This window comes from Arthroderma uncinatum (assembly GCF_011692745.1).
Source record: "Arthroderma uncinatum strain CBS 119779 chromosome Unknown scaffold4, whole genome shotgun sequence".
NCBI lineage: Eukaryota > Fungi > Ascomycota > Eurotiomycetes > Onygenales > Arthrodermataceae > Arthroderma > Arthroderma uncinatum.
The window spans coordinates 3,269,615-3,286,382 of NW_022983866.1; the positions used below are offsets into that span (position 1 = coordinate 3,269,615).

The following is a 16,768-nucleotide window of genomic DNA, read 5'->3' on the forward strand; positions in this document are numbered from 1 at the left end:
TGGTGATGCCGGTGGGCTGATCTATGCAATTCGACTGACTCTGACTCTGACTCTGTATGTTCGTGTGGTGTAGTCGTAATTGCATTGACTATAGCTGCAGTGTGGTGGTGTAGTGTGTAGTGTGTAGTGTAGTGAAGTCTGTAGTGGTGGTGGTGAAGTCGGTGTGAATATTGTATAGAAGTTGTATAGAAGTTGTACTCTCTCCCTCTCTAGTATCTCTCTCTTCTCTTCTCTCTCTCCTCCTACTATCTCTGCCTTCTCTTCTCTATACCATCTACACCATCTACACCATCTCTTCTCTATACTATATCTCTATATCTTCTCTATATTATATATATCTATATACGATCAGGCCACCCGGGCCGAAGAGCTGACTAAGCCCCCTGATCAACTTCTTCTTCTTTTCTATCTCGACTTTCTCGACTTTCTCGACTTTTATCTCGTTCTTCAACTTCATCTTCCTCAACCTCTCTGGTCTCTTATACGGTGGTCTCTTATAGCTGGCGTCTCCCTCCCTCCTCCATCTACGCTGGCTGCAATGTAAGTGACCCTCCCTCCAGCGCTGCGCCGGTCTAACTTTGGTACCTGCAGGAATTCAACAACGCTGCTCTCCCCGTCGCCAGAGACGTTCTGGGGTCAGTTCCAGCAGACGGCCTCCTACAACCCCCAGCTCAACGTCTTCGAGCAGCTGTGGGCGGCCTGGTATGCCTACATGCAGAACGACGTCCTCGCCACGGGCATCATGTCCTTCGTCATGCACGAGACCGTCTACTTTGGCCGCTCGCTGCCCTGGATGATCATCGACCGTCTGCCCTACTTCAACCGCTACAAGATCCAGAGCGTCAGTCTTTTCCTCTCTTCTTCCTCGTCTTCGTAGTTAACAGCGTGCAGCATAAGGTCCCGACCATGCAGGAGCAGTGGAACTGCGCAAAACTCGTCCTCCTCAGCCACTTCACCGTCGAGCTGCCCCAGATATGGTATATTCTCCTCTCCATATCGTGGTGACGATGCGGTACTGATGATTGACAGGCTGTTCCACCCGATGGCGCAGTACTTTGGGCTCGCGACCACCGTCCCCTTCCCGCCGGTGTGGAAGATGGCCTACCAGATCGCCATCTTCTTCGTGCTCGAGGATACCTGGCACTACTTCTTGCACCGGGCCTTCCACTGGGGGCCGCTCTACAAGGCCATCCACAAGATCCACCACCAGTACTCCGCGCCCTTTGGACTCGCTGCCGAATACGCATCCCCGATCGAGGTCATGGCCCTGGGCTTCGGCACCGTCGGCTGCCCCATCCTCTGGTGCGCCCTCACCGGCGACCTGCACATCCTCACCATGTACATCTGGATCGTCTTCCGTGTCTTCCAGGCCATCGACGCCCACAGCGGGTACGAGTTCCCCTGGAGCCTGCACCACTTCCTCCCCTTCTGGGCCGGCGCAGACCACCACGACGTCCACCACGAGAAGTTCGTCGGCAACTACGCCAGCAGCTTCAGGTGGTGGGACTACCTACTAGACACCGAGTACGACGCCGCCGCCCTGCAGAGGAAGAGAGAGCAAAAGGCCAAAAAGGCCCAGTAGCCTCCTACCTCTCCCTTCTCCTTTATCCTTTCTCCTTTCTTCTCCGTTCCCCTTTCTTTTCTCCTCCCCGTTTCTTTTCTCTTTTTCCCCCTTGCTTTTCCTGCCTTGCATAATCCAAAAATGGCGCTGCAAACGCACTAATCCGTTCATGCTACTACCCGTTTAATACTTCCTGGCTTCCCGTCCCCTATTCGGTTTTAATTCAACGGCCCTACCTCACGTCGTCTCCCCACGCTTAACGATTGTACCTTACTATCTCACTCCTGCGGCCGGTCTTAGACGGCTGCCGAACAATAGAATAATATAACATATACACAATGTACCATGTACGCGCTCCCTGCAGCTGCAGTCACCCATGCAGCCATGCAGAGCACAGCTTGGAGGTCCGCGGACGACGCCAGATTGGCTGGAACTGCCCGGCCTTGACCAGAGTAATGCAGGGAAGATGCAGTAGTGACGCGGTGATGCGGTGATGCGCCGTGAGACGGACACGGTTTGCTATACAACATGCTATGCACTCGTTCCGCGTCCTCCAGCGCTTCCATGTCGTCGCGATGCAAATTTCAGTCTTACGTAGCTCGCACATAAAACCTCCTCTCCCTCTTCTTCTCCTTCTCTTTCTTCTTTGTCTTCTCTTCTCTTCTCCATAATATTCCCACGAAGAACGGCAGTCAGTCCGTAGATATGGCCGACTCGAAGCTGTTCACTGTGCGCCCCGCCTCCAAGCAGCCTCGCGCCGACTACAAGGATACCTTTCGTGTCTATCTCTCGCCGGCGTCGCTGCTGCAGGTCAAGGTGCGCGTAGGCGAGCTCTGCCAGCTGGAATCATATGCGCCCAGCAATGCGAGAGAGAATGCGAGAGAAGTGAAAGATGCGAATGCGAAAGAAGTGAAGACGGCGATTGCGTGGACGGCGGCAGAGAAAATCCACGACAACATCATCCAGACGTCGAAGCAGCTACAAGAGCTGTACGGCCTCAAGCTGGGAGACAAGATCTCTGTCTCGCCGGCCGCTGAGCCGCTGGCAGAGATAGAGACCGTCCGGCTCGAGGAGCTGAAGCGCAGCGCCAGCGTCAGCAGCGTCGCCGGCGGACGAGCAGCGACTCCCGCCAGTCGAGATCTCGCAGACGAGGAGCGCCCGCACTGGGAATGGGCTCTCGAGCATCCTCTGTCCAAGTGCGAGGTCGTCTCGCTTGGCCTGGTCTTCGACGTCGAGCTCAAGGGCGCCTCCAGGCGGTTCAGGGTCGTCCATATCGACCCCGGCAGCGGCGGGAGCACCGCCAACTCCGTCTTCAAGTACACGGAGAGATCGAGAGTGGCCATCGGCGCGCCTGAGGCCGCCTCGGGGGACGCAGCTTCGGCTTCTACGCAGCGTATCGAGGTCGCGGCGACGGGACTCGGTGGACTCGGTCCTCAGCTCGCCCTGGTCAACGAGCGGCTGCAGGACTTCAATACCCAGGACCAGAAGATCGTTATGCCCTCGTTCTACAAGAGTAGCGGCGGGATACTCATCTACGGAGCCAAGGGGACGGGGAAGAGCGCGCTGCTGGCCAGGATCGAGGAAGCAAACTGGCGCCGGACGTTTTCCATCACGTCTTCCATCGTGAACAGGACGGCCGGCGGAGACGGGACGGCAGTGCTACGCAAGATATTCTCGGACGCCCTCAAATACCAGCCCTCGCTCATCAAGATCGACCAGCTGGACTTTGTTGCTCCCAAGCGCGGGTCGGGGGGTGGTGATGCAACCGTCTCTCCTGCTCTCTGCGAAGGGATGGACACGCTTCAGGATAGCAAGGTGCTCGTCGTAGCTTGCACAAGACACCCGAATGACGTTGATGACAGTCTGCGGATGCCCCATCGTCTGGGCATCGAGATCGAGCTGGAGATACCTACGTCCAAGAGCCGGTTGGAGATATTGCATGCTCTTCGCGGGCCTGCGTCCGAACCGACAGACGAGCTTTTGCAGAGGATGGCTACCAAGACGCATGGCTATGTCGGAGCAGATCTACTCTCCCTACTCCAGCTGGCGTGCCGGAAGGCAAAGGCACGCATGCTGTCGTCTACACCCCTTCTTGCAAACGGCGTCAATGGCAGTCATGTTGAAGAGAGTGAAAGCAAACCTGAAGCCGTGTCTGAGCCGGATAAGGTACTATCACTGGAAATTACTGAGCGTGACCTGTCTCTGGCCATGAAGGAGGTGCGGCCAACCGCGATGAGGGAAGTCTTCCTGGAAACACCGACGGTGAGATGGTCAGATATCGGTGGCCAGAGATACATCAAGAACCGCCTGCAAAAGGCAGTCGAGAGACCGCTCAAGGTACGTCCCGGATAGCACCCTTCCCTTTGCATACAAATACTAATACAGCTTCAAGAAACCCGAGCGTATGAAGGATCTTAATATTAATGGGAAGAAGGGAATTCTACTCTACGGCCCCCCCGGGTGCTCTAAGACGATGATGGTCAAGGCCCTTGCAACAGAGGCAGGGCTGAACTTCCTGGCCGTCAAGGGCGCCGAGATACTCAGCATGTACGTCGGCGAGTCCGAACGGGCGCTGCGAGAGATCTTCCGCAAAGCCCGCGCGGCAAGTCCAAGCATCATATTCTTCGACGAAATCGACGCCATTGCATCCCGGAGAGAGGCCGGGTCCCACGGCGGAATCAACGTCCTGACCACCCTGCTGAACGAGATGGACGGCATAGAAGAGCTGAAGAACGTTCTCGTCATTGCCGCGACGAACAAGCCAGAGGTACTCGATCCCGCGCTCATGCGGCCAGGACGACTGGATAGCATACTCTACATCGGGCTGCCGGACATGGAGGCGCGCAAGGAGATATTCGAGAACTGGATCGACAGGGCCGACGTCAACGATGAGGTCGACGCCATCGTCCTCGCCTCCCTGACGGACGGCCACTCTGGCGCCGAGCTGGTCAACATATGCGAAACCGCCGCCGAGCTGTGTCTGGACGAGGAAGACGAGAAGAACACGCCCGGCCTGCAGGTCCAGTTAGAGCACTTTCAAGCCTCTCTCTCCATGGTGCCCAAACGGGTCATGCCAGAGGTCATTCACACCTATGAGCAATGGAGCAGGACCTTTGGGAACAACCAGCAGATAACCATGTTATAGTCTTTGCTTCTTGCTCGTCTTCATGTTATGATCTTCTCTTAATCTCTTCTTACTCGGCTTCATGTACGGTCTCCTTACATCTAATATTATGACCTCCTTATATCTATATCTACTCTATCTACTCTACTTATATCATCTATCATCATCTATATCTATATCTACTATATCTACTCTACTTATATCTTCTCGAGTATAACCATCACGTGATATTACATAAGCCAAAGTCCGGAAGAAACAAAAAAGAAACAAAAAGATCAAAAGGTCGAACGAAAGAACAACGTCAACGATCACTTAAACCTGCATTTGACCAGCCATTGACGTGCTGCTGATCGGCTCTACGGGTGTTATTCCTGTCTCCACGATATATACGGGCCCCCGAGCAACCCAGGGCAGAGATCGATAAGCTGCGTCTGTGATTTGGAGCTTCCGGTTGGCCAGGATAGGATGCCTTCGCGCAGTCGCTCGCGTTCGGCGTCGGCGTCGCGCAGCCCTCGTCGCCAGCACGATACTGATAACGATAATCAAAGACCGTCCTCTCCTCTGCCACACTCGTCTCGCCGCCGGTCGTCAAGGTCTCCCTCCCGGCGCTCGTCTCCTCAGAATGCGCGCTCCGCCTCGAGGTCGAGATCTAGGCCACCACGTCATCCCAGCCACAGGAGAAGTCTCAGTCGAGGACGGAGTGCGTCGCCAGCTCGAGGGGATCGAGATAGGCGGAATGGCCACCGCGGTAGTCGGCGCAGCGAATCTCGGTCAAGGTCGCGCAGCCCATATTCGTCCCGCAGCCGCAGCCGCAGCCCCGTCAGAGACCGTCGACAGCGTGGGAGGAGCTATACCAGAAGTCCTACTCCGCCGCCGAGGAGGAGTGCAAAGGTATGTCCCTTTTCTCCATCTCTCTGCTTGAGGAAAAACAACTTGCTGACTGAAGTAGATTGTCGTCGAGAAGCTGACCAAAAATGTAAACGAAAACCACTTACGAGAGATATTCTCCAAGTACGGAGAGATACAGAGTCTTGAATTACCCATGAACCGACAGTGTAAGCTTACCACTCCTGTTCTTGGTCATTTCAATCCGTTCTTGAAGCTAATCTCGATACACCCACTGTAGTCATGACCAACCGCGGAGCCGCTTATATTCACTATTGTGAGCCTGCTGATGCCGAGTCCGCGATAGCACACATGCACGAGGCCCAGCTTGATGGCGCCGTTCTTAGTGTTTCTATAATTCTCCCACGTCGCACATTTTCGCGCTCTCCGCCCCCTGCAACCAGGCCGCCCCGTCCAGAGTATGGGAACGGAAGGTATGGAGGAGGATTTGGTCGTGGTTCAGCAGCTTTCTTGGACTCGGGAAGACCGCCGCCTCCGTCTTCTTCACGATATCGCTCACCTCCTCCCCGCGGGAGATTCCGGGGCGGCCGTGGTACTGACCGACACGACATATATCGCCCACGGTCAGTGTCAAGGTCAAGGTCTCCAGCTGGCCGGGCCCGATCTCCATCCTACTCTTCAAGGTCACCGTCACAAACTCCACCGCGTACGAGACGTCCGCGGAGAGACAGTCCACCGCGTCGTAGGAGGAGAAGCTCGAGCTATAGTAGTGTTAGCAACAGGAGTCGAAATCGGTCTCCTAGCAGAACCCGAGGCCGATACGGTGGAAGATAGTGTTTGCAGGATGGAATCAATCCTGCGCCGTTAATCCCTCGGGAAGGCAGTGTGCTTGCAATCATTTTCATTTTAGATGGAATCCTTGACTAGCCAAGACCCGTCTGCGCTTCTATTTTCGATCCTTGGACGTATGGGACCAAGTTGGGAGGCTCAGTTCGAGACCCCCGAGTTTATGATTGCTCGTTCGTTCACTCCTGGTGTAAGATACTGGATAAACTAAATAACGCGAAGCTTGGGGGTAATAACGACTTTAATTTCTGCCTCTACATGTAGTATAGGCTTGCGTCAATGACTGAACCTAGGCAAGCTTTTATTTATTCTCAATTACTGCCCGGTTTTCAAGTCTGCGCGCGCGTACAGGCCAGACGTTTAAAAATAATGGGAGAGAGATAAATATTACAATATACTGTAGTAGTCTTGAATATACATTTGCAAATCCTATCAAGGGCAGCCAACGGCACACGGAGGGGAAAAAGCCAAGTATTAGGAAACTAGAAAAACGAGCACCAGCCTATATACATTGCTGCGAGATTCTTTATTCGGGTTGCCTGTAGAATTAGTTCGTCGACATGGCCGTCTACTGACAGCGGGACAGATTCTCCGGGGAGGAGACCACGAAGCTTGTTGCGGACAAGTTCAAGGACACCCTCAGGCGTATCTGGGACACGAGGATTATATCGCTTCTGCCACAGGGTATACTAGGTTAGGTACCTGCTGAATATATTCGGGGGTAGCCTATGTACTCACCTTTTTGCCAATGAAATCTGTTGTCGGGTCGTGCAAGAAGGTTTCAAGGATAGTCATGAGAGAGTCTTCATTTTGCCGAAGAAGATCCAAGGTGAGCTCGCAAGTCTTCCGGAAAGGACCTATAATGTTTAATATACTTAGTTAACGTATTCTATATGAAAGGGTTCTTGGTGTATACTGGGGGACCGTTTACCATTATACCCGTATGCCCCGAATGCATCAGTCATATTATGTGTTAATCGGAATGGAACCAATTCAGGTTTGTCGAATGTTAGCCCCTAATAGAAGAGAAGCGTTAGACCTGTATTAGCCCACGTAAATAGATTGAACAAACCTTATCAAAAAGACAATTAAAGTCGACATGTAGAATGCCCCCTGTGCCCTCTTCGAATAAGATGTTTTCTCCATGTCTGTCACCAAGCCTTCGGAGAATTAGTTTATGATCCATTAATGCACTAAGAATTGATGGTTTAGCGGGCATGTCACTTACCCGAGCGAATACCCAACGATAGACATCACGGCGCTAGATCTAGTGTATTTCAAACGTGCCGCGAACCATGTGGCCGGCTCAGGGAAAGTTTCGACAAACCATTCATGTAAGACTGGTGGATATCTAATAGGTCTGTGTTAGCTACTTTTTGGTACGCTGAGACCTGGGCCAAAAATGGTAATACCTTGCTAACACTTTCTGTGTAAATATTGGGAGCTTGGACTCATCTGAACATGCCTCGTCTAAATTTCTGCGTATTTCGGAGTACTTTTGCCTTGGTTAGTTTTAAGTCTCAGGTACCATCAAAGATAGAAAATTCCACTGTACTCACATTTGGGGTGACACCTCGCTCCTTATTAAGTTTGATCACAAGTTCTCTGAGAGTCCTGAGATTGTCAACCCATTCGATGAGGCCGCATTCTTCATTCAAGGGGGTGACTGCGTATGTTTTTATATCTACAGAGTAGTCGTGGTTAGCGGCGTGGGATACAATAGAGGCATATAGATGAAACAGATACTTACACAGGCGGCGTTTATTTGTTTCTAGATCCCTCATGAGGAACCGATTAATCATGCTGTTGAACTCCATCAACCGTTGGTCTTTGCGGAGGTCGTCCTTCGGTTTGCATAGAAGACTATAAATTTTGCCATCTGATCCACGTATGCTTATCTTACGCGGCTTCTGTAGCGAATTCAGGACCAGAGCTTCATCTAGGACGGCTAAAAATATCAAGTCATAAACGTTAGCTACGCAGAAACTAACAATGTTGGACACGAGTGAGGAAACATACCTTCAATAGTTACGGTATCAGGAGGAAAAGCACGGAACGTCTTAAGAAAGTGAGGTTCATGACTTGAGGGTAATGTGGGAGTCAATGTTGCCTCTAGAGGGATTACCAGTCTGCATGGCGCCGACCTATGGTTAAAATGCAAGTTCCGGGATAAGCTGACTTTCGGAGTTTTCTCCTCTATAGGGGCAAGGCAAAGGCCCAATAGTTCGTCCGAAAATTTTTGGCCTTGGTTAATGATAGATCGGATATCACCTCCCTGGTGGTCTGTTTTTGATTTTCTAGCAGACTCCTGAGGTGGCGATGAGAATGGTATTGTTAATTTTCTAATTTCATTATTTCTTCGTGTAGGGAGGTGGTGGTACTCACTGTTATCTTCTGGAGGATGGCGATTCCACGAGAGGCGCGGTCTTTTGAAGAAGACTTCAGTACTGCAAGCACTGTCCATAGCCCTTGTTGTGGAAATGCAACCACAGTCCTCACGATCATCAAAGTAAGTGCATTATAAACCGTCGCGTTTGATTGACATATACGGGCCACCACTTGAGGTAGAATTGTAAAGAGCTTGAATAGCGTTAATATCGATAATATCAATATAGAAAATAAATAGAATGTAGGAGGATTGGCCATACCAATGCTGGCGAGATTCGATTAGTATATTTTTTGAGCTGGGAGTGCATCTCGTCCAGGTTCTTCTTTCGCTGCGACATATTATGTCTTTGGAAATCCCTATGAAAGAAAATTAGAACTTGCTTCTTCGCACGATATAATGTACTTACTCATTGTCTCCTCGTTTTGGGTCAAATGGTTGATCGACAGCTGCGGCATGTTCTAGCCATAGAGTTAGAACTTTAGGCAGAGTCTGGAAAACGTATTTATTCCCGTATGCAAGAGATCTGAGATAACTGTTGATGATCAACTTTGAGGCTTCGCCGCTAAGACTAGTAATTTATTTACGTTAGCATCTAAAAGTTATCCATCTGATTTGCCAAATAAACATACTATTTTTGCCCCTCTTTTCCCAGGGGTTTGGACTTTTCGGAGTCCAATATCTTAGTATAATGTTTACCCAAGTAGTAATGTGCCTTTTCCCACCTGAAAAAATTTGTTAGCTTCCTCTAATAATATACCAAGGATTAATTTTACTCACTTTGAGTAGTAATTGATAGCCTGTCGATATCTTGAGATGATGACTTCTGACTGAGTCTGTCCGGCGCTGTCCATCCACTTGGCGAGTAAAAGATGAGCCTAGAAAAATGTTAACTTATGGTTGTAGCCATGGCATAGAAGATTTAGCAGCATACCCTAGCCATTAGTATGTTCTGTTTATGACCATCCATAGGAACAGGAACGGCGTGATCACCGCCACCGGTGCGGTCATACGAGCCGAAGGCATTGGCGGCAATTGCCCCTTCCAGGGTTTGAATAGCCTTTCTGTGATGACCCTCTTTCCACAGTAGTCTTGCATATTCTATTGTGGACGATTTATCGTTAAGCTGTGCGGAATGAAGCACTGCATTGAAAGCTTGATCTGTCCAGTTTGCCTTCCGCGCCAATCGTGCAATACGTTGCCATACGGATGCAACTTCTAACTCGTCATATGTAGGACTATTAAGAATTAGTGAGATGCTATATTTCCCAATCGGTTTTAAACAGGGATGAGACTTACGACAAATCCATTATGGCCTGTCTTATTCCAAGTATGTACTGTTTGTCCGAAATACAACCACCCAGCATTTCTAAACGACGGTCCAAAATACTGAAAAGTGCAGTTCGATCATTCGAAGAATTAGCGTAAGACCCCGAGGTTAGGAGATCTATTTCTGTGAGGACGTGTAATTTGAGGGTGCTATCATGGCTGGCTTGGAAAGTTGCGACAGAATTCGGTGTGAAGCCCCTTGCAGTATTCAACCGAAGCTCGTCAATGATTTTCTCCAGCTCTTCCTGTTTCCCCTGGCTAAATGCAACAAGTCCTGCGCCGATTCCAATATTGAAGTCCGCCGTGATCTCATTGCGAGGGCCTGAAGTAAGCTTCTCTAGCTTTCCCCATTTGCCTGTTACCCATGCAGACTCAATGGCAAAAGGGAGCATCTTTGGTACTATTGCCTCGTTCTTTTTCAGGGAGTCAAACTGATTGAGGAGTACGCCTAGGGAAGTTAGTGGAATCAAAGCAATATGTTGACTATTATTACACACCATGCTGTCCAGATTCCTTCAAGCACGTCAGCAAATTGAGTTGGGCATCGATATCCCCGGGCGATTTATTTAACTGCAACTCGTACCAACTCTGGGCAGCAGCCCATCGACCTGAATTTCGGTGTTCTAAGATCTGCTGGTCAAGGTCAAGAACGTGGAGGTGGGACGATATGCCTTCGATTCCATCGGGCTCATCAATCTGGGTATATATATCTTGCAGCCTTTGGTAAAGCGATTCAAGCTGAGTAGCATTTGTCTCTGGTCGTGATTTTTGTTGCCGTATATATTGTTCCCAATGGAAGAGTGCCCTGGCGTACGACTTACATTCAACCGCCCTCTTTGAAATTATTTCAGCTGGTATGCAGGACAATAGCTGCTCCACTCTCTTTATCTGCGCAGTTGATTCCGCAAGTGTTTCTTTCTGGCTGCGGCTGGCGTGGTTACCGATAGAAGTGATACTCGTGTACTCCTTTTTCTTTCCCTGTAGCCAGCGAGACAAGTAATCTAAAACGGTGAACACGCTCTAATCCAAATTAGCTGCTTTCCACTGGCCTCCATGTCCACCTCTACGGAGATTCTGACATACCTCGCTAAATAAAATCAAATTTTCGCGCTCTGGCCCCTTATGTTCGGGCAGGGGGCATTCCAAAATGTTGGTAAGCTCTCCTTTTAGATGCTCTCGCTCCTCGTCTATGGCGCTTACTGCGACATTGAGAGCAGCAAATGGGAGTAAAAAGACAGAGATAGATTTTTCCTGGGTCCGAATGATACGGCTAAAAACGCTAAAAATTATTTGAATATTTGTGCTTTTGCCTTTTTGAAGCATGTCAAGAACAAAGGTCCTTAACCATTCGGAGTGGTTTGATGAAGGAGAGAATAGAGGATAGCAACAAGATGTGCTGATGGCACCGATTGTGACAGAGTACTTGGAGTTGAGGAAAGGGGTCAATGTATTTCTGGAGAGCTCTGGGAGGTCCAGCCAGCGACGATATAAGTCGCTAGATTGAGGATCCTGGGACCGGGGAGGAACGGCGGTACTTAAGTTACCAGTGGTCAAGAGCGCCTGCATAGCATAAGCAAGGAAGCCTTGCGTACGACTGTTAGATGCAGCCAGGAAGGCATCGACAAGAATATTTTGCAAGCAAAATATAATGAAGTCGAGGGTTTCGTCTGACCTCTCGAAATTGGACAAAACGACTATATCCTTTTTCTCCTTGACTGACTCAATACGGTTGGGATCGAGACAGCCTATGTGGCCCAGACACTGCGCTGAAAGCGAGACTATCATTGGAGAACTTGAGCTATATTTGACGCAGCAATCCAATAGCGTTCGTGTTACCTTTCCGACAAGGCTTTTATTCGGTTGTTCATTAAACACAGAACGATGGATAAACTCTTCGTGTTTGACGAGATTTGCCAAAAATTCAACCATGGCTCGTTCAACGACTGCAAAATTATCACTTTGGCACCGTCGGCATAGGGCCACGAAGTTGCTTCGAATATCCATACCATTTTTGACTTTCTCGATGGCCTTGTCTTGTTCTGCGAGTTCAGGTATCGATGCTAGAGACGGAAGGGTCTCCGATACGGCAATGACCGTGTTTTCGTGATCACTAAGAATGTAATCTACCAGCTCCACTTCACTTTCTCTGCTTTTGTCAGATAAAACAGACCAGTATTTCAGAATAATTGCAAAAGTTTGATCAATCAATGGCTCAAGGTCGACATCGTTGAGAGCGAATATCATAATATTCCATGTCGCGAATGCATGGTCACGAAGCTCATCCGCATCAAGGGCGGACCGCAAACAGGCGCAAATCTAATAGCTATTGGTCAATATACTGTCTGCTTTTGGGAAGGGACAAGTCATACCTGTGGCAACGCAATGCTGATATTCCCTTTCGCAATTTTTATCATTTCTCCCATGGCAACAATATCTCGTTTCTTCTCTGGTATCGGTTGTAGAATTTGAAAATCATTAATGACATGAACGAATTCTGTAACCACTCCTAGGACGTGCTCTTCGATAAAGACAGCTAGATTATCTGCTTTTGCAGCCACTGCATTGCCATCCTGCCGCGGGGTAATGGATGCAATATATTCAAGGGCGTCATTATACTACTCAATGATTAGCATTGGCATCTTTGTTGGTTATAGACGCTTACCTTTGAGCCCTTCCCTTCGCCAGAATCACCAAGCCCCCGTAGTAGCTCGCATGTTATTGGGACGCATTCAGACCGAACCAACTTGGAAAGAGTGGGATCATTAAATTTCACAGACAGTTCTTTAAGAATCGATGGAATCGCTGTCTCGGGGTTAGGAAGAGGCTGGACGAGCAAGAGAGCAAGGATTGACGCAAGATTGGATCTGGTCTTGATTAATTCAGAAACTGATTTCTTGTCGTGAGTCATGGCAATACGTGTGATGATATCTTTCTTCCTCGTTAGTACAAGGTATGGTAAGGTATGGATTGTAGTTAGTCGTAAAAATCCGTTAACCTCCATCCCAAGTAGATCGCATAATTGATCTGCCATTTGTGGTCGAGCGTGGAAATTCTTGACGACCAGGACAGAGAGTGTCCTCCAGAAGGGTCTAAAAAGTGCCGCAGGAGTCATTTTCAAGGAATTGGCTAATTTAGATATCTATACCAGGTAAGAGATAGGCCGTGTAACAGGAAAATACTTCAGCTGCTTACCTCCGTATAAGCTACAGCGCTAATGAATGGGTTGGCGTGGCCTAGATATTCGAGCATCCGAAGGAGTACGATATTCATTTCTTCATCACCAGAAATCCTAGTGGTTATTGGTTAGCAGGTTAGCAACATACAAAAGGGGGGCCGAGACCATACTCAGCAACTCGCCGCAGGGCCATAACGCATGTTTCCTGCATAAATAGCTCGTTCTTCTCGAAAATCTTGTGCAAATATTCTAAAGCTACAACAAAATTGTTGCGGCGAATATCCGAGCTACGGGGGCCCCTTAGAAAAGACGCCATCGTCCTTCTAGATAAAGAATAAAGATCAACCTTCGTCAGACAAACATACTCGAGGCGAAAACCGGGGAAATTTTCTTACCCAGCAGCTATCCGCAATTCTCTAATGGAACTTTTGAGGGACTGAAGACAATATTCTCCAAATGGGGATACCCCTAGCCTATCATCCTTGCCCATCGGGTCATGATTCATGATATTTCGAATGGCAATCAATGCGGAGACTCTGCACCTCCCCGAGTCATGGATTTTCGGAAGAATCCCCTCGACAATGTCCCTCAAATGCCCAAACTGGGAGTGGAAATTTGGCCTTCTGCTATAGCCTTCTAGTACGCCGCAATCACATACGTTGCACGTAAAAATTTGACCTGAGATATTGCCATACTCTTCTCCCTTTAGATTGTTTGCCCAGGCACAGGCTAGCCTTCCCAGATTTGCAATTGTATTGCATTTATCGTTGGGGGATAAGTTTGCGAATTCGTGTCTAAAATTGATTAACAGAGCATTCTAGAACAGAATGGAATCATGAGCTTACAGAGAATCCTCATCTAAGTCCTCGAGTCCATTTGCGGGGAAAGTACCAAGTGCGCTATAAATAGTGTTAGATATAGTATTTGGAAGATCTGAATCAACATCCGCATCCTGCGTATCGGATAAGCGAAGTCGTTTTCGCGCTCTTTCATTTGCAGGATCTAATGCTCCAGTCGCGGTTGTCCCATTTCCAGGTGGTCCATTTGAGCGACTAGTAGATCCCCTATCTTTATCACATAACCCAATACGTCGCGGTACTTTAGATGCTAACTTTGCCCGGTGTTCCCCAGTCATCACCCTCAGGACGACATGCTATAACTCCGTCAGATTTTGTTGGATCAATCATGGAGCTATTTGTCGTTACAAAGGGTAAACTAACCTGAAGCGACTGGTGTAGGGCTTGGAAAGCTTCAGTATCAGCCTTAAGATCAGATAGGGCGTGAAAGAAAAGGTCCTCAACGAGATCTTCTATTCCTGCAAACAGCTGACTCAATCGAATAACTTCAGTGAGAAATTCAGATAAGACCTGCTGCAACTCAAAGCTCCTCTTCAATGTTTCCGAGACTAGGAGGTCAACCCCACATTGGAACAATATATGCAGCACCTTCTGGTCGATGCGTGAACTTAGCCGGATAGCATATGAACATAGCTTTCGAGAAAAGGAGACAAATTCAACCAAGAGGCCGGTCAGCCTCGGCTCTTCCTCAGGAACTGTGTTTATTTCGAGCCATTCAAAAACTGCCTTCCATAACCTTACTTCAAAGTGTAGGCCACGATTAAAACTTTCGCGCAGTAAAGATGCTCTGGAGTCAGGTAATGAGAGATCAACTGGACAGGTCACAGCCTCTATAAGCCTAAAGCAGGCTTTTGCAATGACTTGCGGACTCCCTAGCTCAGTGCTGAGGAAGCAAGCTCGTGGCAGCCCCAGTTTACCTAAACAGTCTAGGAAGTCCACAGAAGGCACTGGAAAGCTTAAAGTACTGCTAGATAAAGCATTTCCGTCAGATATATCGGCGGCCTCAACTGCGTAAAGTAATTCTGTATCCGTCTCCCATGGTTAGTGAAAGGGGACCGTAAGTCTCGGTAATCAAGAAAAGAGGTTTATACTAACCCCCGATACAGGCCTGGAGGAACCGAGATATTGATTTTGCTGAGTAGCATAGTTGAATAATTTTGAATTGGGCGCTGTATATCATAGACACGACCTGGCAGACCTTATCTTGTATGCTTCTCTCATCCCAAGAGCAAAGGAGAGACAGAAGGGGTGACAGAAGCCACACAAACAATGGTGACTCAGGGATAGTCTTCCCTAGAATCTCTGGTTTTGAATTCTCATGAAGAACAACAGGTGCCCTCTGTATTGCAAGGCGGATGATATCAAGGCAGTCGAGAGTCTGGCCAATAAGATCCTCCCCCGAGGCCCTCACATTTTGAGGTTTGAGGGACGGCTCAAGCCCGGCCTTGACCACCACGTATATTAGATTGTAGATATCATGGACGTTATTGTCAAGGTTTGTTTGGCCATTCTCGCTTTGGCCGAGGATTTCCCGGCGTAATTGTGAGAAGGTCTCGCGATCAATGCCATGTTCGCGGTCGGTTCCAGGTGCCAAATGGGGTGCAAGATTAGTCGGGATAAGCGAAGATGCGGGCGCATCCCCGGGCCCAATATCTTGCTGCTTCCCTACGGGGCGCCGAGTTTTCATACCATTCTGGCCCGCCATGAGAGCTCCATGTCATGTAACGGTCGCTGGAAGAAACGTTGAGAGCGGTAGTCGAGGTTGTTCAATGAGATATATGAGCTGTTCCTTGGTCCACGATTTACTACCTCAGACGGCGTACAGCAAAGTAACGAGGAAAGAAAAGAAACGGCGCGGTCTCAACGGTGTCTGATATGGAAGCTCGGTCGTGTCTTGAGGCTCAAAAAGATCGCGGAGGTGTCTGCTTAGTCAGCCACAACTCGGCGATATCGAAGAATGGACGTTTTAACGACGATGCGAAAAGGTCATCTCCTTTTGGTTTACTCTCTCAAATCTGTATTGGGTGCTCGGTAATATCTACCCGGTCCTTCATGAGCTATGGCATTTCCCAGTGTCTGAGGTACAGATTTCATTTATGTTGTTTGCAGTGCAAGACCCAGCACAATGATGCAGGCAGTCACCAACCGCTCAAAACATGAGGTCTTCATGAAGATGGCTTTGAAAATGGTATTAACAAGCTACTGCCTACCCCTAGCTACTATATATGTGTCCCCAAGCGGCGTGTGTTAAGCTGACTATTTCTTAAGGCCGAAACAGCGCTGGCCGTTGGCGAAACGCCTGTAGGCTGCGTTCTCGTAAATAAAGATAAAGTGATAGGATCTGGGATGAACGACACCAATAAATCACTGAATGTATGTTCTTTAGGGATACAGCCCGTACATAAAATAATCCAGCCAGGAGGTATACTGAAATTATATATTTTTTTTCTGCAGGGTACAAGGCACGCGGAGTTTTTAGCCATCGAAGAAGCCTTGAGAAGTCACCCACGATCCATATTTCGTGAGACCGACTTGTATGTGACTGTCGAGCCATGCATCATGTGTGCCTCAGCGCTGCGGCAGTATCACATACGGAGTGTGTACTTTGGCTGTGCGAACGAACGTTTCGGGGGTACGGGGGGTG

The 16,768-nt window shown here is 49.0% G+C and overlaps 3 protein-coding genes across 3 annotated transcripts; 2 read left to right on the forward strand and 1 right to left on the reverse strand.

The window, feature by feature from the left end:
* Positions 1–56: 56 nt before the first annotated feature.
* GIQ15_06356 (uncharacterized protein) lies at positions 57–4,706 on the forward strand (the record flags this gene model as incomplete). The annotated part of the gene is made up of 7 exons (XM_033553773.1): positions 57–62; positions 353–540; positions 592–841; positions 892–977; positions 1,030–1,524; positions 2,254–3,898; positions 3,954–4,706. The coding sequence occupies 7 exons, from the start codon at positions 57–59 to the stop codon at positions 4,704–4,706; spliced, it is 3,423 nt and encodes a 1,140-aa protein (XP_033404917.1).
* A 601-nt stretch (positions 4,707–5,307) lies between these two features.
* Positions 5,308–5,653, forward strand: GIQ15_06357 (uncharacterized protein; the record flags this gene model as incomplete). Its single annotated transcript, XM_033553774.1, has 2 exons — positions 5,308–5,576; positions 5,635–5,653. The coding sequence occupies 2 exons, from the start codon at positions 5,308–5,310 to the stop codon at positions 5,651–5,653; spliced, it is 288 nt and encodes a 95-aa protein (XP_033404918.1).
* A 269-nt stretch (positions 5,654–5,922) lies between these two features.
* Positions 5,923–15,829, reverse strand: GIQ15_06358 (kinase rad3; the record flags this gene model as incomplete). Its single annotated transcript, XM_033553775.1, has 28 exons — positions 5,923–6,292; positions 6,954–7,051; positions 7,116–7,234; positions 7,309–7,393; positions 7,450–7,537; positions 7,606–7,728; positions 7,790–7,872; positions 7,937–8,061; positions 8,128–8,325; positions 8,397–8,436; positions 8,763–8,957; positions 9,026–9,122; positions 9,173–9,334; positions 9,396–9,488; positions 9,544–9,641; positions 9,698–10,001; positions 10,063–10,540; positions 10,590–11,112; positions 11,176–12,408; positions 12,462–12,707; positions 12,755–13,231; positions 13,285–13,381; positions 13,438–13,590; positions 13,663–13,868; positions 13,926–14,061; positions 14,113–14,420; positions 14,488–14,936; positions 15,220–15,829. The coding sequence occupies 28 exons, from the start codon at positions 15,827–15,829 to the stop codon at positions 5,923–5,925; spliced, it is 7,194 nt and encodes a 2,397-aa protein (XP_033404919.1).
* Between the last annotated feature and the right edge of the window lie 939 nt (positions 15,830–16,768).